The sequence below is a fragment of the Gallinula chloropus genome (genome assembly GCF_964237585.1).
Source record: "Gallinula chloropus genome assembly, chromosome: 14".
Classification (NCBI taxonomy): domain Eukaryota; kingdom Metazoa; phylum Chordata; class Aves; order Gruiformes; family Rallidae; genus Gallinula; species Gallinula chloropus.
The window spans coordinates 6238724-6264697 of NC_140099.1; the positions used below are offsets into that span (position 1 = coordinate 6238724).

Here is a 25974-nt window from a genome sequence, read left to right on the forward strand (position 1 = left end):
CAGGAAAGAAGGCCACCTGGAGTATCCTTAAAGTGTGACTTTCAGCTGGATTTACTGCAAGAGACTACAGCAGAACTTTGTGGGACAAAAATCACACCTCTGACTTCACACCTAAACAGGACAAATGAGGATTTAGGTACCTCATATACAGTAGTATGTCACTGTCCTAAAGAACACACGAGGCCTATAGTACCAAGCCAGTAACAAAATGAAGGTAAACTGAATTCAGTTAAAAAAAAAAAGAGCTTAAAAAGTGCATTTGGTTCAGCAAACATCACTACTGAATAGTTTCATTTTTAGGTTGTGTGTAGTGAAAATGTGCTTCTTCCTTGGGATTGTTATATATTGCATGTTTCCATCTGATGATGCTGTTTTCAAAAAGAGGTTACAGGTGAAGGGATGACCATGCCTGGAATCTGGTGATACAGAGAGCTGAGTGAAAAAAAAGAAAAACAATCCTAAGTTACTTTTTTCCATGCTGTACACATTAACCACTTTGCATTTCCCAATCCAAATTTTATACAGTTTTCATTAAAATAAAATTAGCATAATAATAAAACGACATAATTAGGAAGGTCAGTGGAAAACATCCCACTATCTGATTCAACTTACTTAAAGTTAGAAATGGCAACATACAATTCCTAATGACCTCTACACTTTGAGACTCCCAAAAGCTGCAGGACTTGGTCTTGCCCTTCAAAGGCTACTCCAGAAAAATACTGCCCATTTACCTTCACTTTGGATCATGATTCTTTGTACTTTTACTCCTTCTTCACTGACTTGGAAGCCCTTCTCCTTTACCTAAACCCTCTCTGTACTTTAAACACTCCCAAGTTTGTGTCAGCTGCTGCAGTCTCACCCTCACATACTCATTGAGGAGAGCCAAACTGAACTGTGAAGGAGTAAGCTGGCCAGCCCCATTTGATTTTCGTTCTGAATCCTCCAGCCTAACATCTCTGATGTACAAGGTTCCCAGAACAGTATGTGTCTTCATTGTCCAATGCAGGGAACAATAGAACAAAGCCATGCAAGTCTGCCTCAAACTCTGCATCTCCACAGCAACAACCATTGCTCAAGTTTATTCTCCACTGAGGAAGGGACCTTGGGTTAAGAATAATCATCCAAAACACTTTGTTAAACACAGAATGTGACTGATTTCTTTTTAAAGCAATGAGGAAGACAGACTTTTCCTTCCAACATGGGCTGCTTTAGCAAGAAACAAACAGAGCTTATTAAGGCCAGTTTGATCAGAGGCATAACACGCACTAACAACAAAGTATTTCAATTTAATTTCTCTTATGTGTTTAGCAACACAGCTTAAAACCAGTAATGTTCTCAAGTCTTTGTAATTATAACATCAATTCTGCCTTCCCCCTTAAGTAGTTCCCGTTTTCTGCTGGAGTGAGCAACATCTGACTCATTCTGAGTATCTGAAATGCAAGTTTGAATGCAATTTCTTCTCTTCCAGCTTCACTTCCAATGTCTCTGTTACCAGAGATTTCAGGAGTGACTTACAATCAGCATTCTCAGTGATCAACATGCTGCTCCTTCTACAGACACGCTAATCTTCCCTGTCATCACAGCATCCTCACTACACCTTAGACATCAGTAAGTTTATTTCAGTATCCCCCATATCATGTTGCTTTGCATCTGGTATGTTATATTGTACCTTCTCTAAAGGTGCCAGATAGGTCTCAAAGAACTAAAAACAACTCCACAAATCCAAATAATTCCATGAGGACGTACAGCAGGACAGCTGGTGACAGTGCAAGGAGAGTGTAAAAGACACTCTGTGGTTGCCTGAAGTGCTTACCTACCTTGGTCTGGATCAGTGCTTTGCAGTTGTTCATATTGAATCCATCAAATCTGAAGTCCTCATTATCTTTATCATTTGTTTCCTCAAAAATGTCATCCTGGCTCTCCAAAGAGTCCTAACAAAACATAATTTACATTTTCCTTATGAATTTGCATTGAAGTGATATAACCTAAAGAAGTATTTCCTTAAAACAAAACAACCACCCTCACGCTGAATTTTACTTCCTGAAACTGGATTTTGATTTATCATCCCACTGCAGTAAAGGAATTTTATGCCAAAACAAGTTCTACACACATAAATCTAATTGTGACTTAAATTAATATAGAAGCCATTTCCAATTAAAATAAACCTTAACCTACACCAGAAAATAGCTGAGAAATGCATCTTCATTAGCACTGTTAAAAGCAATACAATTTTCCAGCAACAGAAAAGAAGTAGTGATGTAAGTTTAAGTTGGACATTGACTTAATGCTGGGGTACCTGTAGGAAGAAAGGAACAGAAGGGGAGTTTAACTGTGTTGGAATAATGTCACCCATTCGCTCCTCTGAAGCGATGCTTCTGTAAAAGTGACATTCAAGTGCAGAATACTTTCCTATACCTGTTGTTCTGTCTGTATACATCTCTCATGAAAGGTCAAGTATGTCCATAAAATCAAAATCAAATGCAGGGCTGTGCCCCCCCAGGCTTCAGCAATCAAATTAGCAATTGACAAAAGTTACTTCTCAAAACCATGTGTGACTGTTTCATCCTAACTAACCAAGTTCAGTACTAAACCATCTCTGATACCTTTATCTTCTGAAAACAAGAGAACACCGGTCTCAATTCAGTTTAACACACACTCTCCCTCAAGGCTAGCAGAACCAGAGTAATCTGAGGAAAAGGGAAGTGGAGCACACTTTCGGTTCGTATACAGTAAAAACATCCAGTAATTACTTTAACAGCCTGTCTGATTCAAATCTGATTTTCATTTAATGGAAATATATTAGAGGCTAGCCTCTGAGCCAGAAAGAAAACCTTACCACACACACATCTGAAAGCTTATTCTGCATCCATACTAGACCTGAACGTGCCACCTGACAACAGGGCGCTGCACAGAGGAGACTTCAATGCAAAGATGATCAAAATCTGATCCTCCACAACCTCATAGTTACACATAAAGAGGAGAAAACATTAGGCTGTCATTTTAAAAGGCTCTCTGTGTAAAAACCCTTGTGACTCACCCAGATCTAGTTCCTCATGCATCCGCACTTACAGCTTACCGAAACTGAGGTTCATTACCAAGTGTTTATGCTGGCACACTAGCAAACCGTTGTTCAATTACCTTTTGATTTTCATCTATTCCAAGAACACTCAAGAGGTTTTCTTGGCAACGAGATTTACTCCAGGCATGTCTTAAGCTGGGGGTATTATCAAAATCTCTAAGTGTTCTCCATATGTTTCCAGAATCAATGCTAGGAAAGAAAACACAGTTTCGAGGTTAGAAGGTGTATGAAGTTTCCAGTGAACATATATAACAGTTACTTTCACTACTCACAGTTGTGTACTACCCTACCTTGATGTAGAAAGCAACTTATCTTAAAACCCTTCCTACATTCATTCAACCCATCAGCCCAACACACTAATAAGCTTGCATGACAGTTAACGGAAACAGTAAGTCAACATGCCCCTATGTTTGGGCCTCTCAGATAAGGAGTGTGTCAGAAGGGTATTTCAGAGAGTACTGCACGTCAACAAGGGGCCTGATTCACTCACTCCTGTGGAACGTGGGTAGAGCTCAGCCCTACTCCTGCTCTCTGCATCTTCTGCTGTTCGGGTTGGTGGCCCGTGCCTGCTCCAGACACACAGGTACAGCCCCACAAGCCAAAGGCACAGCAGGTGCTGGAACAGTGAGGAATTCAGACCTTCCTCTGTGTAGTACCTGAGGTTCTCACACTGTCTTCATCCCACATAAATCCAGTCGCTTCTTGCTTAGCACAGGATGCTGCTGTCACTGGTCCGAGTCATCGCTGCGCATCAGGGTGTGTTTGTGGGCAGTTTCTACTCTGCTATATCCTGATCCCTTCTACATGCATATCTCCACAGGCTTGAGGTTGATTAAAATGCAGCCAAACTTGCCAAAAGGATGTCCACATTCAGTGTTTCTTGTGATTCTCATGACATTTCTACCTTACAGACTGACCCAGACAAGCCCTCAGATACATGCAGATAACTGCAATACTGTTCAGTCCCCACAGTCCTGCTCAGAAACTGCTGATCCTTTGAAAACAAATAACAAATCTCAAAGCGTTCCAGGTGTCTTAAGAGAAAGCTAATTTAATGATACTAATTGCTATTAACATAACTCCAGGAAAGAAGCCAGATTGCACCACAGATTCTGAAGCACATCTGGTTAAACATAAGAAGTTGCCACGGGAAGGAGGAAAAAAAAAAGCAAGTGAGTGGGTTGTCAGTAGAAGCAGCAACAGCACTCCTGCTTCAGATGATGGAGAAGTCAGTCAGATGTGTTGTAAAGAGAGGACAAGGGAACAGGAAGAACAGGCTGCCTGATGAGTGTTCTGGCATTCCAGAGGCTGAGTCATAAGACGACACAGCAACAGCAGGAAAAACCCTAAGCAGGAATTGGTAATTTTGATATATTCCCTTCCTTGTTTTCCAATGGCTAAAACACAATCCATTTCCTTTAACACCACTATACAAAATTGGTGAGATCTCTATGCCAAAGAGCACAGTGATTAAAAATACATTTAAGTTTACCTGCAAGTACCACAGATTTTTAAATTAGAACATGAACAGTGTAATTGCTGAGAAACTTTACTGGTTTTAAAACTGTTGATCTAAACTCATTACCAAAGTTGGTTCTTCACACATTCAGGGATCCCAATATCTTCATTATTTGTATTAAGCACTTGATCTAAGCTTCTTATGCTCTCTCTGGACTGTGATACAAAGACTTCTGGAAAGCTCAACTTAAATATATCCTCAAAGCTGTGGTTTTCCTAGAAAAAACAGAGTTTTATTACATACGTTATACAGGCCATCCCCACAGTTCACAAAGGGCCCAGTTCAAAGTCTGCAATGGTTCCAGAGATTGTATTACAGATTGTTTTTTAGATTTTGTATTAATATTAATGGCACAGTGGGACTGAGCCCATAGTTCAGTGTTCTGAGTATTTACCTAGGATTAGAGGAGAAGCAGCGAGAGCCCAGGAGTTTCTGATGAACCTCAGTCTCTACCTGCCCAGCCACTAAGTTAGAGACCGGTTTGTCAATTAACATTCCTTCATCTGAGATAATTCAGTCCTGGTCAACACTGACGTATACATCAATTCAAAAGCTTGTTTTGCCAGCTTAGCATTCAAAGACACCTGATTCAGCCAAATGTAACATAACTACTAAATGGTAGAGCCAGAGCTACCAATAAATTATTGCACTGGTAAGTCTACATAAAAACTGGGGTAGGTCTCTATGTCTTTGCATTTGTATCAAACTTTTTCAAGTCTGTGTTAAAAACAGCCAGTGATGAATGATCCAGACAGGCCTACTGGAAGCAATAGGGTTATCTGAAGATTAAGTAATACACATAACACAGAAAAACGTGTACAAGTTACATCCTACCCTACAGGGATGTTATCACGCCACTTGGTCCATAAGCTTTGCCCTTTTACGCCTCTGAAGAAGGAATTGCTGCAACTTCCTAAATCAAAGCAATTAATTTCCTCCAACACCCTGCAGAGGGGCTGCAATCCAGGAGCAACAATGTTGTGTGAAAACTAGAGAATGAAACCAGATTGTTTTCTCTGCCAAGCAATCAACATCTTAATCTGAAAAACATAAGTATGGATACTCTGTATTTTGACAGTTGCACGGAATTGTAATTCCAACAGCTGAAAGAAGTGGGAGATTTCCACAGTTTCATTACACTGAGCTCAGGCAAGTGCAGGGAATGCTGTGAGAGCACAGATCCCATGTAACCATGAGTGAGCAAAATCAACAGGGCTGGTAAAAGGCTTCTGCCCTTCTGAGGATGCCTCTAGAAACAGAACTTGCACCCCACGCTGCTCCCTCCTGAAGTAAAGCCCTGCTAAACTGCCCACCCTAAAGGGCCAGTGCTGGGGCCTTCAAAGATAAAATCCCTTGAATCTTGCCCAAGGTGTCATAATGTCAGTTTGCAAATTATTTCAGTAGACTTTACTTACAACAGGGCTACTACACAGAGCAGAAGGATGCCTGAGAAGCAGAATCCGGTGAAGGCACGCTTGGTATAGCCTATGTGAACAGTCACTGCCAAGGAAACAACACACAAACCAAAACCTTCCCAGTAGGTACCAAAATGGGATGGGAGCTAAGGGAGAATAAGGCAGAGGCTGGTGACTTTGGGGTGAGGGGGAAGTTGCAGTCTGAGAAGCATGAGTGGAGGGAAGCACAAGCCTGCCTCTTCACAGAGCCTGTCACGTCACTGCCATGCGCATGAGTCACCTTCTGGTCAGCCACGCCGGGTGAAAAATGCAAGACTGGGAGTTTTTTATCACTTTTATTACTGTCTGCTTCAGTGGGTGTCTCTAAAACAAAATTTAGTTATCTTTCTAGCCGTTTGTAGCTTTGTCCTAATTATATAAATGCACAAATTCCACATCCCTGCTTTTTGACTAAATCCTCTAGATCCTATTACATCAGAGCACTACTGCCTCACACCAAGGCCAGTATTTCAAGAACACATGAAAAATCCTTCTAGTTATCCAATCCTGTGGGTAAAACATCCAGCTACTGGAAGGAAATTGGTGTTTGTTTTCATTTTTGAATACACAATTCTCTTCCAGACTGACATAGTTAATTAACTGAAGGTCAGCCCTCCAACCAGCTCATGAGGTCCCTGGACTTTTTTTCTACTGACCATACAGAAGGGCAGAGCCCCAACCTGAAGGGTTTAAGATCTCGTACAAACCACACAGGAAGCACAGGGATGAAGGACAAGCTACAGGTATGTTTGGGGGGGTTGGACATCATGATCTCTGGAGGTCACTTCCAACCCCCTATGCAATTCTACACCCAAAGAACCTCCAACAGCTCTGCTGCTGTTTCCCTACTGTGAGACAAGAAAAGGCAAGTTATGCCTAGAGTTTCAAGTTATCTAGCTTGAACAGGACATCTCCTTTTGCCTTTAACAAATGCAAAAATAAAGCAAAGGCTTCAGTAAGATTGAGAACTACTGCTTTTGGGAAGACACCAAACAATGTGCTATATTCTATTCCAGCTCCAGGCATTACATAGTCTCTTTTTTTTTCAACATTAAGATTTCTTATCCCCAATTTCCAGCATTACAAACAATTTAAATTCCCTAATAATACCTGTGCAGCAGGTAACGTTCCAAGGGAAGGACAAGAAAGCCTGTCTCCATAAATCCCTCAGTTCTCTACACATACAATAGCTCACCTAACAGACTGATTAACCCTGTGGAAATCTTAGTCAATTGTTTCTCCTTTTTCCTTCCCTCCTCCTCTAAATGTTTATATTTTGGTTAAAAGTAGCAGGAGTGAAGGCATTTCGGTTTGTATTTGTACATTTTTATTTTCCTGTTACTTTGCTCTGGTGAGGCACGTTTGGGTAAACATGGGAACACCTCACCTGCAACAGGTTTCTATGATGATATGAACATATTATTTATTCACATTATTAATTCTAACACTGTATGAGAGAATGTAACATCCTATCTTAAAAATAAATGATATTAAATTATTTATATTCGGTTTTGAGTCATTAACTTCCACCCACAATCAGCCTAGAATACCAGAAAGACTGTTGGCTTATTCAGGCAGCACGTTAAATAACGAAGCGTTGCTTTGGTGTTCTGTTTTTCAATTTCTAACTCAAGGTTATGTTGATTCGCTTCCACGAGCTTGCAGGCATCGGAGTTTTGCCCACCCTGTTGTTACCACCCACCCTCCCGGCTGGTTGTCCCCTGTGTTCATTCTCTTCTAGCTCTTAACTTGCTTTTGCTTCAGGGCAAGGGTCGGCATTTCTACGTGCTTACTTACTCCGAGTGCCTCCAACCCGAGCTCTAAAGCTCTCCAGCAGAACTCAAGTACGTGTCAAACACCGTAAAGAAGTTGCTTTTGTTCCACTTGAGGTAGCGGCAAAGTAGCTGGAGAGTTTCTCTCTCCCTGTGCAGCTCTACCCTCGATAGAGAGGGCACGCAGATACAAATCTTGAGCTGCAGGAAGCGGTAACACAAACATTTCTGCTCTTTGGTTTACTATTAACACATACCTCACTCAGAGAGCTCGGAGCCTCCCGTGTCGCACCGCGTAGAGATGGCTCAGCACCCAAGCGACCAGCGCTCCCATGTCCCCTGTTCGAGTCCGTAGCATCTTCCCAAGTCCTCTCTGGCTTTCCCAAAGCTTCAAGGTGATGACTGAATCCCTCTGATTTGTCTAAGGACTCCTCGAAGCCTTCAAAATCACCCCAGGTGCTGCTGGGTTCTGAGGTACTGTAGCTGCTCTCAAACAACCCCTCACAACTTCTCCCTCTGCTACTCGCTACAGGGAGGCTTTGTTGCGTTCCTTCAAGATTAACAGTTTCCTCATTATTTGTCCTTGCCTTCAAGTTCCAGTCCCTTCCATCAAGACACAGACCACCTGCTTCAGCTGCTAGGTCTTGTAGAGACGACCGGTGAGATGTGTCTGTGCCGGTAAGACTTTCTGCTTCTGACAGGTTCTGCATCTTTTAAGAAAAGCTTCAGCTGTTGAAATCCGTAAGGCAAAAAAAAAAACCCCACCAGGCTCCCAAAGTTCAGCTGCATCCGAAACCTGAGTGTTTCCAAAAAATAATCCAATTCTTCATTTCACCCCAGAGAATAACTGCTAAATGAAAGCAGGATGTCCTTCAGCCTCTCCTCCAGCAATCAGCAGGTTATTCAATCCCACTTTCTGGGTAGGCTATTCGCCTGCAAAGAATGAACGATAAAGAAACACTTCAGTGATAAGGGCTGAGTAGGAATAAAGAGAGATAGCCGATAAGGTACAGAAAAGAACGCTCAGGTTAAAAGAAACACGTTCCAGTATTATACAGCTGGAAACTGCCGTAGGCAAAATCGTTTAAGATGTACACTAAACTATCTGCCCACCCCAGAAACGAGCTGTTAAATTAGGGAACAACATTCAGAAAGCGCTTCCCAGAACCTGTCGGATACAAACGGAGTGCTGTTTGAGTACACAGCAGACAGCCCGAAACCATTACAGACAGCACCCAGCGCTTTCCCGAGTGCTTTCTGTAGCTATTTCATCCACCTCCTACGTACTCCAACACCACTCCCTTGGTGTTTCCATGGGCTTTCCCGGCCCGAAAGATTACTGGAGGTGAGCGCGGTCTGGAGGGACACGGGAACCGAGGGAAAACACGGTGCTTTTAGCTACATAAGCAATTAAGGCAGATTGAGTAGGTTCAGTTGAGCATCTGGAGCGATACAGGGGCGTTCATCGCTCCCAATTAATCGCGCTCCTCCAGCATTTTTTCAGCCCCACGAACTGTTTTGGGGGCGGGTACCGCTTCGGGAAGACCGGCCGCTGCCCGGTGCTTTCGGCGCTTGTCAGACGAAGCTTCGGAGCTTTCCCCGGGTTCGCCTCGAAGGCGGCACCGCGCCGGCCGGGCACACACCGCGGGGTTCGGCTGGACCCCCGCAAGCCCCGCGGCGCTTTGGAGGGCGGCCCGGCCGCCGCGGAGCACGGAGGGGCCGGCCGGGTACACGGCAGGGCTGCCCGCCGGCGGGGGCTGATGCGGGACGCCACGTTACCCCGGGCGGAGCGGGGAAGGCGAAGCCCCGACGGCCAACAGCCCCTCTCCGCCAGAACCGGAGCCGCCGGCGCTTCGCCCCAGGGAAGAGGCTCCTCCACCCGCGCTTCCCACCGCCGGCCCGGCCAGCCCGAGCCCCCAGCGCTGCCCGGGCACGGGCAACTGCCCGCCGCGGGGAGCTGCGCTGCCGAGGAGGAGGAGGAGGAGGCAGGTGGCGGGGCACAGCGAGCCGCCTCCTTCGCTCCACAGCCCCCGCAGAGCGGAGGGGCCGCGGCCGTGCCTGAGCAACCCCCGCTGCGGGGGAGGGATGGGGGAGGGAAGGAGCGGAGCGGTGCCGGCTGTTACGGCAGCTCCGGGCCCCGCTACCGCGAGGAAACGACCTTACCACCGATCCACGGCCCCGCCGAGCAGAGTCGAGCCGAGCCGACCCGGCAGGTCGCCAGGGGCGGGGTTTAGGTGTGCCGGGGCGGGGCTGCGGGGGGCCGTTACCGGCCGGGAGCGCTCCTGTTACCGGCCGGGGGCGGGGCTGTGCTGGGGGGTCTGTTGTACGGGACGGGACGGGACGGGACGGGACGGGACGCACCGCCCCGCACCGCCCCGCACCGCCCCGCACCGCCGCCAGACATCGTCGGTCAGGGCGCTGGTTCCTCGTCGGGCCCGATCCCCATCGGGCCCGTCCAGCCTCGGCCGCCCAGGGGAGCAGCGAGGGGCGCGGCTGTGGCTGTGACCGAGTCCCCGTGCTCTGTGTTCCCTGGTTCTCCAGCCCAGCCCCTGGGCTCCGGCCCCTGCCATTGTCTGCACCTGCATCCCCCTTGGGTTTGAACCGCCTCCTCCCTGCTTCCCGGTTTTACAGTCCCAAAGCCGACTGCGTTCCCAGGGAAAAGGTTGATTTTTAAAGTGTTTTCCCAGCATCTTCGCGCAGTCTGGCAGGCTGAGGGCACGTGGCTTGATGGTGGTGGTTTGTGTTTGCTTTTACTTTGAGAGTGGCTAAAATCCTCAGCTCGTTACGAAATTCCAGGACACAGGCTTTTTTAGAAAAGAAAAGTAACAATCAACCCCCCCCGAAATATTATCTGAGGAGAAAACATCAGGAATAGGCCAGGGAGAGCCTCACAGGACCTCTTCTTCCTCTCCCTCCTCTCACCCCCAAGGTATTTGTTTGTCCCCCGCCTTGCTGAGGCTGGGACCTGATCCACTCGTAGCAGGTAAAGCCAGAGGCTGTGTCTGGTCGTGGTGGACACATCACCCAGCAGCCTGGGCTGCCCACCTCCTTTCGCCCACCTCTTGAGGAACAGAGGCGTGGGTTGCAGGCAGCGTGCCCAGGGCTGGCCGGTCCCTCATCTGGTGGCCAAGGGAATAAAGCTGCTGAGCGTCCTCATCCTCAGGGCCGGGTTTAACATCTGGGCAGTCCCAAGCAACAGGGAACACTTGTAAACGCCAGGAAGGTTTTCTGGAGCAAGGCCCAAAGTAAAAAGCTTCTTCTAGGCATGACAGTACATATGTTTTCCAGCTCTGGCACAGATATGTGCACTCCCCTCCCATGCATCTGACTCTCATTCCAGGCTGTAGTGTTTTATCTGAGGACGAGAGGCTGAATTTGGGAGCAATGCCCAGGCATAGAGCCAAAGAAACTTTATCAGTAAGACTCTGAAAGAGTTTTTAGTTTGTTTTCTTTCTGCTTCGGAGCAGTTTCTTACCCTCCATGGCAATCCCCTGGCAGGCTGCAGCTCTGAGGATATCCGACCAGCTCAGCGAGACTGTGAATCAGCCCCAAAGCATCTGACACTTGTTGGGATGGCGTCATCATCCTACCCGGCAGCAACTTTGTGCTGCAGAGACCTCTGGGGTTCCAGCTCTCTTTCTGTTTTTAGGGTTGGGGTTTTTTTTTTTCAGCGCCTGAGATTGCTTTGCACAGCCTTACATTTTCACCTTTCTCATCTCTGAGGCAAAGGCTACGAAGAGACTGTACAAAGGCTGCGATGCTCTTCTCCATGCCACGCTTTGCATCCAGAGGGGAAGGGGTGGGGGGAGTTTTGCAAACCTGTCCCTGCCCTGCCAAGTTCAAGCTGTCTTTGCAGTAGCTCAACTGAGCAGTGGAAGAGCTGGTGAGCACCAGAAGCTGCCACAGACCTTAGAAACAGAAGAAACTGCCGTGCCTTCCTCCCTGAGTAGCATCAGTAACTTTAACAAGGGCTTGCCACGTTTCTGTGGTGTGTATTTGTCTCTCCGATTGGAAAAACCAGTTGCTAACCCCTAACTGCACCATCTCCTGGTGGTACCTACTGCTGCCTCCGCTCTCAGGCAAGCGCAGCTTGAACACCCACAGAATCACCCCAAGAAAAGTCTGTGCTGGTGTGTTTCGGGCAGGTTTTCCCATCAGGAGGAGTCAGCACGGCCACTCTGCACAGGGCATTCCACCTGCCCTCCTCTGAATTCGCTTCCCTTGACTTGGCATAGCTGAGTACAAGTGTGACAGCTGCTGCTGAGGCCCTTCGCTCGTGTTTTAAATGACAACTTCTCATAGAGTGATTCTAAGTTAAAAGCATTATCACAGTTGGATTAGGAGTTTTCCCCACTGAAGTATACTGGGAACAACATTCATGCTACCTGTGTGTGGGATAAGTCTTATGACTTTGTCTGACATGTACCAGGCCATGGGATTTACCCCATAATTACAGCATTGCATCAATAATTTATTTTTTTGAACGATCACTTTTATTTTTTAAAAGCAACCCAGTCTTTATTTAAAAGGTAAATGAGCGGAAAACTTCAAATATGGACTTATATGGCTTAAATTTAGACTTAAATGTATGCATCTACTAGAACAGAACCTCACATCTCAAAAATTCACCAATGCAAACAGCTGAATTGACTGAACCCTCATCTGCAGCTGCTATCACCACTCCTGCCACCACTCCTACTGGGAAATTATTTGAGTTTAGTTCGTTTTTCATTTTGGCCTTTGGAAATACATCAATTTGCAATGAAAAAAAACCATGAGGAATTACTGAAAAGTATTTACTTTCAGAGCAAATCAACACTCTGGTCCTGCAATATGAATTTTTATCTGTTTGTGAAAGATCTGGTCCTCAATTATTGAGTTGTGTGGTTCCTCTGTAAACAATTCAGGTGATATGGATGGCTTTTTTCTTCACTCGTTTTGTCTCTTGGGAAGAATATAAACAAGCAGTACCTTTGTATACAGAATTTTCAGTGTTTTCTTTTGGTTTTTATGTGATTGAAGCTTTAAACCAGATTCACCTGCTATTAAGATGACTGAAATATTTTCTTTAATTTGTATTAAATATTTGGCTGTGTCTTCTTGTAAAAAATACTAAGTTATATTTAACTAAACTGGCTTAAAATGCCACTTAGAAAGTAAGAATAAACATGTTTTCAGAAGTCGGTAATGTTGACTGACTCAAAGCGACTTCTCATTAAATGAGCCATCATTTCAGAAAGTGATTAATCTCTCTTTTTTTTTTTTTCAGCTTAAGTATCCGGATTTTAGGAGTGTAGGACATCAACAGTTCTTCCATTTCCACAGTACTAGAGAGTGCTCAGCTTTGTGAAAGTGCTCAGCTTGTGGATACCAGGTCTGAACATTGATTTGACTGACTAGCTGCAGCTTGAATTGGAAAGTGATGTTGATTATTCCATCGAGCTCCTTCCTGAAGGCACAATACGTTTTGCCATACCTTCCAGCTTCGCTTTGCTCTTGGTATGGGTGTTTCAGAAGGTCAGTAAACCCCATCTCCTTCTTCTTCTTGAGTTAGAAACAAGGACTGCAGCACTTCAGGGAAGACTTTGCTTCTCCCCAGTGCACAGTGGGTGTGGATTTCCTGTGCCCTCTGCGGAATATCTCTCTGCTAGACAGATGGGAGTCCCTGGCACCTGCAGCAGTTAGCAGTGCCTGGGCTAAGAGACGAACCCAATCTTTCCAACAGCAGATGGCAGCTCTCCCTTGTCTCTCCTGCACGCAGCAATACTGTTCGTTCTCGTGAGCAGGGGAAGTAATTCATCCCCTCCACACGCCACACTGAAAAGGTTATTAGACCTTAGATGCTTACCTGCTGACCGCAGGAAAGCCATTTCCCAGGACCCCTACACTGAAGGGCTGTCAGCATAGAAAGACTTACCCATAAAAAAGGCAATATCCTTTGCTACGAGTAGGAAGATGTACTTGAGGTGCCTCTCTTCTTCTCCTGCATGTGGAAGACAAGGAAGCTGTAATCCACCCCTCAGAAAAGCTGTGTGAGAGTTGTACATGCCCTGGGTTCACTAGATGCCTTTAGTGCTTTTGTTGGTAGTGTGGTTTGGAAGAGAAGCTCACGTGTGCTTCTCTGACTAGTCTGGTTCCCTGAGTGCTTTTGAGGAGCTCTTACTAGGTGGGTTTTTGGGAAAAGGCAGGGAAATGCCATTCACTCTGGCATTTCAGGGAAACACTGTCTTCCAAACCTGCATGTGGACTGCACTACATCAAGATCCTCCGGCGTGTTACCTAGCACATGTGCCAGAGGAAGACTCAAACCATTCAGAGCCCCCACAAGATACTGAAGTGGTTTGTGTGCTGTATGTAAAGGGCCAAGTGCCACAGGCACCTTCTTATCCTCAGAATCTGCCAGCCTTCAACTCTCTGTGACCACTCCATCATCCACTGACACTCCAGTCTGAAATCCTTCCCTGTCTCCAGCAGCTTTCCCTTCTGCTGTCAGTCCCACTTGCTGAACCCCTCATTTATTTGATCAGATCTTTTTCTTATTATCCATTTGCCAACTGCTCTCTTCCTCCTTCAGGCTCCTGAAACCTCAGAGAATTGTGACTTGGGCCCCTTATGGAAGCAGTAGTGCTTGTTATTCCATCAGAGGGATGTGAGAGGGACAGAGGTTTCCTGAGTAGGAGAATAATTTGGTAGAAGTGGGAGGTTGCTAACCTCATGATGAGCCTTGCTATGAGAGTACTGGCAAGAAATAGCCCACAGATTTCAGGAGAATAAAGGTGATCCTCCTGAAGTCCCATTACGCTTGATTGAGAGCATGGCAGAGATGCAGTTACTGTGCAAGCACATGGCAGCAGTTGCTCACATGGACTCTGTCACTGTGCTGGAGAACCTGGAGAAATAGCAGTCCTTTGACATGGGTCCAGGATGAGATATCTTTTCTTACCTCCTCCCCACCACGGCTGGCAGCAGCACCCCCACCTGCACACTCCCATTCCAGCACAGCATGCAGCTTCCCTATACGTGTTGCTTGGTGGGGAAGGACAACAAACTTCTGATGGAATTACAGCGTTGGGTTCAGATCTGTGGGGAAGTGATAAATGCTGCCAACCTGGCCAGGAGAGCTGACACACCTTTAAAAGATCAATTCCCCAGGGCCTGTGAGCTGCTGGAGGGATCATTCACACAGCGGCTCGGGGAAAGGGTCAGAAAGCGCCTGCCCAGTCCTGACCCAGTGTGGATGGCTTGACCTCACATTGTAATGTATGTGTAAAACAAAGAGGGTAAAACAGCTCTTCCTGATGCCAGACTGGCTACTGTGGTGGTTCTGGAGAGGTGCCATGGCCTGGCAGCTGTGCCTCCCTCTAGAGCCACCAAGTTGCTGCAAACACATCCTGCAGCAAAAGCCAGAAGAGGAGGGAGTTCAGCATCATGCAGTGTCTGATGTGTGAGTCCAGTCCTCTGAGAGACAGACTTACTGCTCCAAATTGCTGGCTACTCCAGGCATAGCCAAAGGCCACCTAAAAGTTTCACTTTTCCTGATCCACCCAGCCCAGGAAAGGATCCTCAAGGCAAACAATTGCACATCTCTTTACCTCTGAACCCTCCAACTCCTGCTTCTCTTACTGCTGTTTTCTTCTGCTTAAATCTCTCCTTGCCCTGAGTGCAAAGCAGAAAAGCTGGGGGGATATCTTCTCCTTACAGTACCTCTTCCAAACACAGGGGAAAGTGGGTCCTACATCTCTGAGACCTGCCAGAGCCCAGAGAAGGATGCCACATCTTCAGGAAGGTGGTTGTTTAAATGTATGGACATACTTTGTAGTACCCCAAGCAAGTTGTATTAGTGCTTCACACTCACCTACCTATACTTGCTCCTTGCCCTATTCTAATTTCCCATTAATCTACTATCTGTGTTGCTTTTCCCACTGATCTTTCCAAACCACCATGTACCTCACTGAGTGTAAGTCCCTGTTGCCTGTGTGGCAACATGTAGGCAGACATGTAGGCATTAATTTACTGAAAGCATGCCTTGTAATGTTTGCCAGGTCCCTGCCTGCACTGCAAACTGAGTTGCCATCGCTGCGGTTTGCAGCTCGTTAATCCTCTGGTTTAATGCCTGATTAGGTCCCAAATCCCTTGTCGTTAGTGAGCTGTGGGTGCAGGGAGGACTGAGGGGGATTTCATCCCCTTGGCTGAGTTAAAGTAGGAGAGGTACACCCAGCCTGTGCTGTACCACTCTGTCAATGAGCTTGCTGGGAACCTTCATCGGTGCTGTTCAGTGAAGCTGTTGAAAAGTCAGTCACTCTGTTAGAAGTGTTGTGCTTCAACTTTGCGTCACAGCACTCAACACCTAATAAATCTCTAGGGAAAAAAAAAAACAAACCATCAAATAGAGTTAGCTTAACAATATTTTTCACAAACTCAAGTCCCCACTTCAAGCAGCATTGGAAAGAACATCGAATAGTAATAACGAGCATCTCTGCAGCTCGTCCCTTACAAGGATCCTGCTGCTTCATTCTCCAAGGGAGCTTCACAAGGGTGGAGTGGTGGTCATTGCTGCACTTTGCAGAATTAAAGTTATCTGCCCCCTAAAGAAGACACTGGGTCTCTGACCTCTGGAATTGAACAGCAAACAAGGCAGAATTTGTGTGAGTTTTGCATCCTTGCATAAGGCAGCCATCTGCCTTCCCTGCCCTAAGGTCAAGCGGTGCGGCTGCGGCACGGCAACCGGCAGAGGTGACACAGGTGGCGATTCCTGAAGCTGCAGTAAGCTGCTGGCTGAACTTGGAAGCCTTTGCTGTGAGATGGGAACGTGCTCCCTCGGACCTCTCACTCGGCTGTGGGGTAGGACATGTGCTTCGTGCCTCAGCAGTGGGGTGAACAGCCAGTACGTGTCCCAGGCATGAGGGCAGCGTGGGAGTGATGGCAGCATGTGAAGCTGCAGTGACTGGATGGTGCTGGGCTGCAGGGCAGCCCAAAGTGGCCTGGCAGGCTGTCAGCTGGAGGGTCCATGAGAACAAGCACTTCTCTCCCACCTTCACTGAGAACTTTCTATATGTGATCTCCTCTTGCCTCTCCCTTCCCATCACAGCTAAGAATACAGAGTGTAGCACACTTAAAAATGCTTTTGAAGTGTGCATATGGCATCTGGACTGCATTTAAGCCTCGTTCAACCATCTCCTTCCAGATGCTCCTTGCAGCATGCAGTGAGTAAGAAGGCAGGCTCTAACCTCAGCAGCAAATACAGCAGAAAATACAGCAGAAAAGGTAAAACTGTTTAAACCCACAGGGTTAGAGCTAACCAGAGCTGGGTGGGGAAAGGAGCCTGCACTGCAGCTCTGTGTCTATCACCGTAAACAGGAGGCTGGATAATTTACAGAGCAGATCATGAGAGGGCAGGAGAGAGTACACAACCAATTCCTCCTGTGCTAACGACGCGATCACAGCTATAGCTGGCAGAGGGCAGCATGTGTTTAATGGTTTGTAATCCTCCATCGCTGAGGTCACATCTCAGAGAGCAAAACAAATCAGTGGTCTAAGCAGGGATGCGCTGCTGCAGCAGCTGGGTCTGGCCTGGAAATTCAAAGTTTGGGTCTAGATCTGAACTCTCCCCAAAAGCAAGGACTCTCCCCAAGCCCAGAGACTTGCACTTTAAGATTTAGCCTGTGTTCATTTCTATTTATGGTAAAAACCCCCCCCAAACTCCAGCAAAAGCTTAGTGGGCATCTGTTAGCAGCTGGCCTAGGCTGCCTGTGCTACTGTAACTGAGGTTAGGAGGGCTTGGCAGAATATTATCATGAGGTTGCAATTAGCCATGAGAATTAAGCCACACACATTTTACATTAAAGGCAACGGTTGTAGCAAAAGGCTGTTCAATTCAGGCAACAGCAAAGCATGAGGTTTGTGTAAGTTAATAATACAGCAAAATATAAACTTGAGATGTACAGACCCACCAGTAGTTTATTTTTTAAAAAGCTCTTGTTGAGAAGTTTGGCCACGTTTTGTATGAATTTTCCTTATTTGAATATTTTATAAAGGGGCACTGATTTATTATTATCTTGGTCTATTTGAGTATAAACGTTTCAGGGAGAAACATGAGTTATATGGATATGAACACGTCAAAGAAAGGCATTTTGTTAGCTAAAACATTCTTTAAAAGTAAATTTACTGAGCTATTATATTTTATAAAGTATTTAACCATGTACTAGCCTGTCTATTGCCCAGTTGCTCTCCACTTTATAAGCTATTGATGCTTTCTATGCTGCTTATGAGCAGAACCTTGCAGAAAAAGGTGTCTTGAAGACTGCAGATTTTTGAGTTTATAGTGAACACCTAGATGTTGTTTTCCCTATGGTCAGTGAGGTTAGTTCATTAGAATTGGAAAAAAGATTCAAAATAACGATGCCAAGGTGTCTGTATTCTGTATTATATGGAAAAGCTGGTGGGTGAAAACACTCTGAATACAGAGAGGTCGGCACCTCTCCTATGAAGACAGGCTGAGAGAGTTGGGCTTGTTCAGCTGGGAGAAGAGAAGGCTCTGGGGGGACCTTATAGTGGCCTTCCAGTGCCTGAAGGTGCATATAAGAAAGCTGGGGAAGAACTGTTCCTGAGGGCATGTAGCAATAGGATGAGGGGTAATGGTTTTAAACTAGAAAAAGGGAGATTTACGTTGGATATTAGGAAAAAAATCTTCAATATGAAGCTGGTAGATCACTGGAACAGGTTGCCCAGAGAGGCAGTGGAGGCCCCACCCCTGGAGATATTCAAGATCAGGTTGAGCTCTGAGCGATCTGATCCAGTGAAGATGTCCCTGCTTACTGCAGGGGGTTGGACTAGATGACCTTAAAGGTCCTTTCCAGCCTCACACATTTGATGATTCCAATATTCTATAATATGGCACTTTGGTATGTGAGTAACTTTGGTATTTTAGATCTTTGCCTTGTTTAAACTTTGCATTTCTGTACAGTGTCTTTCAACATAGAATTACAGGGCTAAATTTAGTTCCAGTCAATGCAAGCTCCACTAAACCAGTAAGGGCCAGCTGAAGCTTTATGAAGGTCTGTAACAGCACATTCTCTTTTGCAGAGAATCCCAAATGGAGACTCAGAAGTCAATGCCACCAGATGTCAATGCACATGATCATCATGTCTGGATTAGCCCATCCCAACAGCAGTTGCTGCAAGGGGTCCTTCCGAGCCACAGTCAGGTTCAAGCTGATGTTTTCCAGGCAGAAGCCACATGGAGAACAGCAATGTAATTTTCCTAGGCCCTGATCAGAGCCTGCTGGTGCATCAATGTGTGTGTGACAGCATCTTGTTTTTTGTTTTCCATGCTCCCCCAATGGGACAAATTATGTCTAGAAAATCACAGTCAAATAGTGCTGAGTATTTGAAAGGCTGCTGGTGAAGTGAGAAGAGAAAAGCAGCAAAGGAGAGCCTGTAGTATAGGAAAACACAGCTGAGGTGGTTCCACAGGTCGAAATGATCTTCAGACCCAGTGCTGGCAAGGGTAACGTCAGCTTGGCTGGACAGCAGGAGCTCTCTGACCAGCAGAGGCTGCAGCTGAGCCATGGCTATGCTGCCACAGCTCTTGGGCTGCACCATGGCTCTGCTGTAAACGTGTTGTCCCATGGCCATGGAAACAGGTGGGATGAGGAACCTTTTGACACCATGCTCTACACCAAGATCGTTGTTTGGGCTCCAGCTGTTCAACCAAGTAAGTTTTGGGATGTGTGCTGGTTAAAATGACATTCATGTTGTCCACTCATGGTAGCAGTCAGGCAGTGCAGGCTCACGTGCTTGGGTCTCTTGTCCTGTGAGCCACATGCCAAAGTTTGCCAGTCTAATGTCACAGGCATCCAAAGAGCTTGGGGAACTCCAGCAGCCATCTCTCCACCCTACTGATGGGGGTGGCTTGAGTTGATACTCGGGCAGCTTGGCTAGTTCAGTTTGTGCATACACATTTTACCTGCTCTCCAAGCTGTGGGTTTGGCTAACCCAGCAGACTGGGAGCCACAGGCCTGGAGAAGAGCTGTACCTCATCCCTTCTCAAGCTTAACTGTCCATGAGACAGTGGCTCAGTCAAGGGACTAAAGGGATGGTTTGCACCTCATTCCCCAGACAGCCATGACAGCAGTCTGCAATTCACAGCACTCTTTATGTAAGACTTGTCTGTTCTAGCATGGATTTGCTGTTATTTTTATCCTTTTCTTTTGCCACATCTCCAAAAATTCTGCAGAATCTTAGCAAATTTGGCTTTGTTTCCTGCAAGGATTTCAACATTCAATGAAATGGGTCAAATTACCCATTTCTAGTGTCTGATCTGTCTGTAGCATGGATAGAGTCCTGAATCCATTACAAGTAATAGAAATGACATGTAAGCAGAAGTGCAAAGTGGTTGTAGCACCCTATTCCTTTCCCTCACTACCCTTTTCCCAGGAACTGAAGAGACTTTTTCAGTAAAATATGGAGTCTGTGATTTTACATCAGTGCCTTCTAGAGATTTGCTGGCTGTGCCCTGGAGAACTATTCCTTCATTTGCCCAGACTTCCAACAACTTTGTCATAATTTTGTAATAACTAAACTCAGAGAACAGATTTGCAAAGTCCATGCTAAAAGATTCTTCCATCCTTAAGCAACAATTTACCTTAACATCATATATGAAATACTTGTACCATACAGTAAATTCACACCAAGCTTTAGTTGTTCCAATTGATCCAACACTTTTCCCCTAATTAATGACAACAGTTTTTCAGTGTTATAAAAAAAAAATGAATCAGGTCATTTTATAGACTTGCAAGCTGAACTTTTGAATTAATTAATCCAGAGCTCTACATTTCTGAGGTGGATTCATATTGCTAAAAGAGTAGGTGTATATGCAGAAGTTTAAATAATCAGACTAAATGATTCGCAGTGTATATATAAAATTGCAAAATAGTCATCTTAAAGAAAACACATGCTTGAAGGACACTTAATGTTTATTTTACCACTATTTGAGTAATTTTGAAAGGCATTTTTCATGGATACAGAGTGTTAAGTAAGAAATATGACAATATTTTGCCTTAGGGGGATTGTGTTCTTATCTTCTGACTTATGAGAAGCATGGGGTGAAATGTCCAAGCTGTTCTAGCTGTCACAGCTACATAATACCTCTTCAAAGTATGTTAATGTTCTTTCTGAGCTGTTCCACTGCTCTCCACCAATGTCCTCCCATTACAAGTTCTCTTCAAACAACAGAAACAGCTTCATGAACCCTTAATCTGCAGGGCCATGCAATGCTGCCTTAGATGTTGCAAAAGGGGAGAAGAAAAGACAAGAAATTAAAACTAACTGATGTAGTTACACTGTGGAAATTTATCCATCTTGAATTCCATGGACTGACTTAAATCCCTTCTGGGATCTGTTTAGTTAAGCTGTTGTAAATCGTAGTGTAAGCATCATGAGGGATATTTAATATGGCTAAGACAAGGGAGACTTGTTTCCTTAGGCTCTTTCCATAGTCACAGGAGAGAGAAAAGAGAGAAAAAGACTTTCTGAGGAGAACATCTGGATCCTCTGAACCGATTTAATGAAAAGATGCTGAAATAGTGATGTCCCTTCCTCCAGTCTGTGCCCTCCTACCAGCTCTTGAGCTCACTGGTGGCTGAACAGGCACACGGAGTGATCTGACCTTCTGTAGGTAGGGACTCCCCTCACAAGTTGGTGAGCAGTACTGTGATTTATTGAGCATCCTCACAGCACTCTGTGCCTTATAAAGCATCACCAGCATTCTACATTACTTATATGTACATATATATATATATACACACACAGAGATATGTATCAATATATATATATGCCTGTTTACATAGTAACTATAGCAACATACATACCCCTTACATCTGCCTTAGGAGAGGTTATATAAATGTATGAAAACTACGCTGAGGAGCAGTTTGTTTAAGAAAGAGTTGCTATGGCTGCCGTGGCTTTTGTGTATGGTGATTTCAAAGTGGGCTTATGCAGCATGGAGTGACAGGCAGATGTGTACCTTTGTGTGCTCAGATTGCCACTGGCTGCTGGTTCGGCTCCACCTGCTACTTAGGACACAGGCCAGCATCTCCCTGGTGTCCTGGGTGAGCAAGTCTAGAGCACACTACTCAGCCGTCTTCGGGCAGCTGTTACGCAGCCAACCACCCTGAAACTGTTTGCTTGCTGGAGAAAAGAGGTGGACACATGTAATTTCCTTGCATCTTCACATGAGGCACCATTTTCCTTTCTGGTTTTCTTCTGTTTATTCTGGTTTCAGTACTTTTGTAGGAGATGGCAAATCCTTTGGCATGTACAATACCACACACTGCGCAGCAAGGCCAGGACCTCTGAGAGTGAAAAGATGGAGAGATCTGAATCTTGTAATGGCTTGTCACTCAACCCCCTAAAAAACCTGGGAGGCACCTGACATGACAGGCCTTTTAAAATGTTGTCCTTGGATTGCACAGAGGAAAAGCAGTGTGTGAGCCTGTCACACGAGTCATGAAACTAGACTGGAGAGGCTTGGGAGGGAGAAGTGGGGAGGGGGATGCAGGAGAAGTGATTTTAAGGAAGAGAAAGGGAGTGCTTGGCAAACACGAAAGGAGTATTTTTTAATCTCTATGGGGTAGTCCAGCCTCCCAGAAAGAAATATTTCAATGCTCTAATATTGGGGGTTATTTTTATCCTTGTTGTTTGTTGTCTTCTGGGGAATTAAATCAGTTTGTGTCATAATCACAGAGTTGAACACAATGATCCATATCTGATGGGCCACAATAGTCTTTCCAGTGCTCAGCCCTGAAAGCCCAAGCCCACAAATCGTGCCATTAGTGGGGTATGCACAGTGCAGATCCCTGCAGCTCGTTAGCAGAAGTCTTCACGTTTGCTCATTTGCAGGTCCAAGTCTGGGTTTTGCCTGCAGAAGGGGCTGTAAGTTTTGAGGCTCGTGCTCTGCATAGGATGCCAAAATGTTTAATCGCTTTGGAGGAGGAAGGCTGAGTAACAGGTTGGTCCCAAGCCACCTATCTTGGTGGGTCAGTAGTGATCTGGTGCTCTGTACAGACCCCTGGCTTCCCCAGAAGTAGTGCAGCAAACAGATCTGGATCCCGGGAGACCCTCTCTGCTAGTTCAGATCAACTCTGCCAAAAAAGTCTGCCAAAAATCAATTTGCAATTGTTTCCGTAGCTGTGTCTTTATAATGGGGTCATCATTATCCTCCATGCTATTTATGAAACAGTTCTAGTAATTTTCAGACTTGGCATTTCACAGTTGGCATTGGTGCTCCAGAGATGTATTGACTGGGGCCCTGATGCCCTGTGAGCTCCACATGGGCAGACTTCAGGTGACCTCAGTGGAGATGGAGACCTTGCACTGAGCAGTCACAATAGATCAGGGTCCAAAAGATTTGCTTCTAGGACTCCCAGAAGTGAAACAAGCTCGAGCTGGGCAGAAGGGAACACCAGGATTAATTCTTACTATAATTTGCATTATTGTAATAAGTATTGCTGTCAGTTGTGTTAAAAGAATTATGGTAAAATCTGTCTCTGCCTGCAAAATTGTGAGAAAATGAGTGGCCTTGATTTTATGAACAAAATGCTTGGATATAGCTTGCATGGTGCAGCCCTAGTGCATACCATGTAAATACATATGCCTCCATGCACATGGAGTAATGATATGATATTTATCATGCTATGTGCTGACAGTGAAATACCTGCACGAGCTGAAGGTGTTAGATAATTTTTAGAATTGCTGATCTTCATAATTGCAATTAGTAGTTGCATTTCCCATTCAAAACTTTGGAAGAATGTTGATTCTTTCCATTTCCAGCCAGGACATTATCTGTTGGATTCATCTGGCTTTGCCTCTCTGACATGGTTCTCAGCAGGGTTTCAAGTAACAAGGATTTGGTCAAACCACCCACTTTTTGGCAATGGAGGTAGGAGCAGAAGTATGAATAAATTCCCAAGCAAACCCTAACTTAAGAGACAGGGATAGAGAGATCAAAAAGATAGCACTTGGTTGGTGAGGGTTCAGACTGGTTTGGCTGGAAGGTACTTTTCTAGCCACAGGAGAGGTACTGTTTGTCATCAAAGACTTTATAACCTGATGCACCAGTTATATTTGTGTGGGTGACAGTATGCTCACAGCTGGGCCAGCACTGGTATACCTGTTATTCACCATCAGGTGTGAATCCTAAAGAGAAATGTTAAAAATGAGACCTTTTGTCAATTCTTACCTGGGAGGAAATGTAGCAGAAACAGAACTCACTCAAGGGATGCTGATGCACCTTAAAGTAAACTTGCCACCTCCATAAATAGAAGTATGGGCTCCAAAGTCTGAGCTGAAAGCTCATTCTCTGTGAATAAATAGGGCAAGGCCTGGGTCTGAGCACTGTACATGTTCATGCTCACCTCTGAGCTGCTGCAGGGCACCATGGCATGGTTTTCTCCCTGTGTCCACAGTTGGCAGGGTCAAGGTTGCTCCTGCAGGTCTCTTGGTAACTACCACCACATCCTGGGCAGTAAAAGCAAGTTATATTGATGCCAACTGTGCCACACCATGACCAGGAACAGCCCATGGCCCATTTTATCTTCTGTCTTGGATGCAGCCAAAAAGCTAGTGCCAAGCTGAGCAGTGTGAGCAGTTCTTGGCCTCTGTGTTTTGGGTGTCACCTGGGAGATGGAGCAGAAGTGGGCATTCATCACACTTAACATATTGGGCCAAGCACATGAGTGAAACTGTGGAGCCTACCTAGGCTTCCTCAGTATGATGCTGTATCCCACATTCTGAAAGAAAAGAGTGGATTTTATTCCTATGAATGAAAGTGCTGAGGTCCCTCTGTTGATGAGGTGCAGAACATGGATCCCAAGCAGACGTGTGCACAGGTTGGCAGCTCTAGGGAGGACCCTTATCACTGCATGTGTGTGAGGTTTATACAGTTCTTTCTGCTTTTCCCCCAGCATCCTGGTGACTCTGCATTACACATTGGGGGACTACTCCTTGTATAAGGATCCCAGGCACCCAGCACTGATGATGGTGGATTTCTCTGTGAGCTATGAGTGCACGTTGCTGTGATAATGGGACACCTCCATCAACTCCTGAGCTTGCAGTGCTGCAGGAATGCTGAAATGTGTTGGCTGAATGCAGCCAACACAAACCACAAGTCTACAGCCTGAACCAAGCCACGTTGTGCAATCTTTTTATTGCACAACAGCAAATGGTATTATTTATTCACAATGCACTGTATGAGCACTAGGAGGACTTGTTAGTCATTGGCCTGAGCAAACACACTACTGTTGGCTTGTCTCTCTGGCTAACCAGTTCTTCTGTTGGTTATTGACACTTTAAATGCCCAGTAAAACCGCTTGAGGTTCCTGAATATTACCTTTGTTTCCCTGAAGTCAGGGTAGGAAGGACAGATGGCTGGACCATATGCACCACTTGCTCTGTATATGTTTGTGTCTGTATGTGTGCATACGTGCCTAGACTGACAAATACAGACAGTGTTATGGTTTATATTGATAGTATACGTTGCAATATGCTGTACCACTTAGAGGGTGAGATTACAGTATTCCAAGTATACCAGAATCAATAATCATGTTAATTAATAAGTGCTAAAAACTCTACAGACTTGTTTTCCAAGGATATCAATGTGCTTGTCCAGCATGGGGCTAATTCGTGCTCCTATATCATTGTATTGGCTTCCACGGAAATGTTTATGTAGAAAAAGGTATAGGAACATTTGCATATTTCATACCAATGGAAGTAGAAAAGGTGAAGGAACCTTGTGTAGCTTCTTCTCTGAGAGGGCCTGGCCTTCCCTGCTTGACTGGATACAATATTGTGTCATTTTAATTCTTTTCTTTCCTCTAACTTCTGCGAGACAAGGCTTCCACTCAGGTCTCTTTTCAGCTCTTTTGACATTCTGCTGGATTATACCACTGGGTTTTTTTTTTTTCTAAGCTGAAAGAGAAGACTCAAGATCCTCATCTTCACATTTGGCAGTGTCCTGGAGTAATCAAAAGGAAGACCTCTACTGCCATAGAAAGAAGTCCCTGTATGAAGGCACAATTCATGAAACTGCTCCAGGCTGCTCCTACTAGTGTGTGATCCTGGAGCCTTTCCTCTTACCAACCCATGTAACATTCAT

The 25974-nt window shown here is 45.4% G+C and overlaps 1 protein-coding gene across 1 annotated transcript; it reads right to left on the minus strand.

Annotated features, from left to right (window-relative positions):
* Positions 1 to 264: 264 nt before the first annotated feature.
* CLBA1 (clathrin binding box of aftiphilin containing 1) lies at positions 265 to 8534 on the minus strand (the record flags this gene model as incomplete). Its single annotated transcript, XM_084270700.1, has 5 exons — positions 265 to 432; positions 1818 to 1931; positions 3139 to 3268; positions 4665 to 4813; positions 8082 to 8534. 5 exons carry the CDS (start codon positions 8532 to 8534, stop codon positions 265 to 267), a joined length of 1014 nt encoding a protein of 337 aa, XP_084126826.1.
* Positions 8535 to 25974: the final 17440 nt, after the last annotated feature.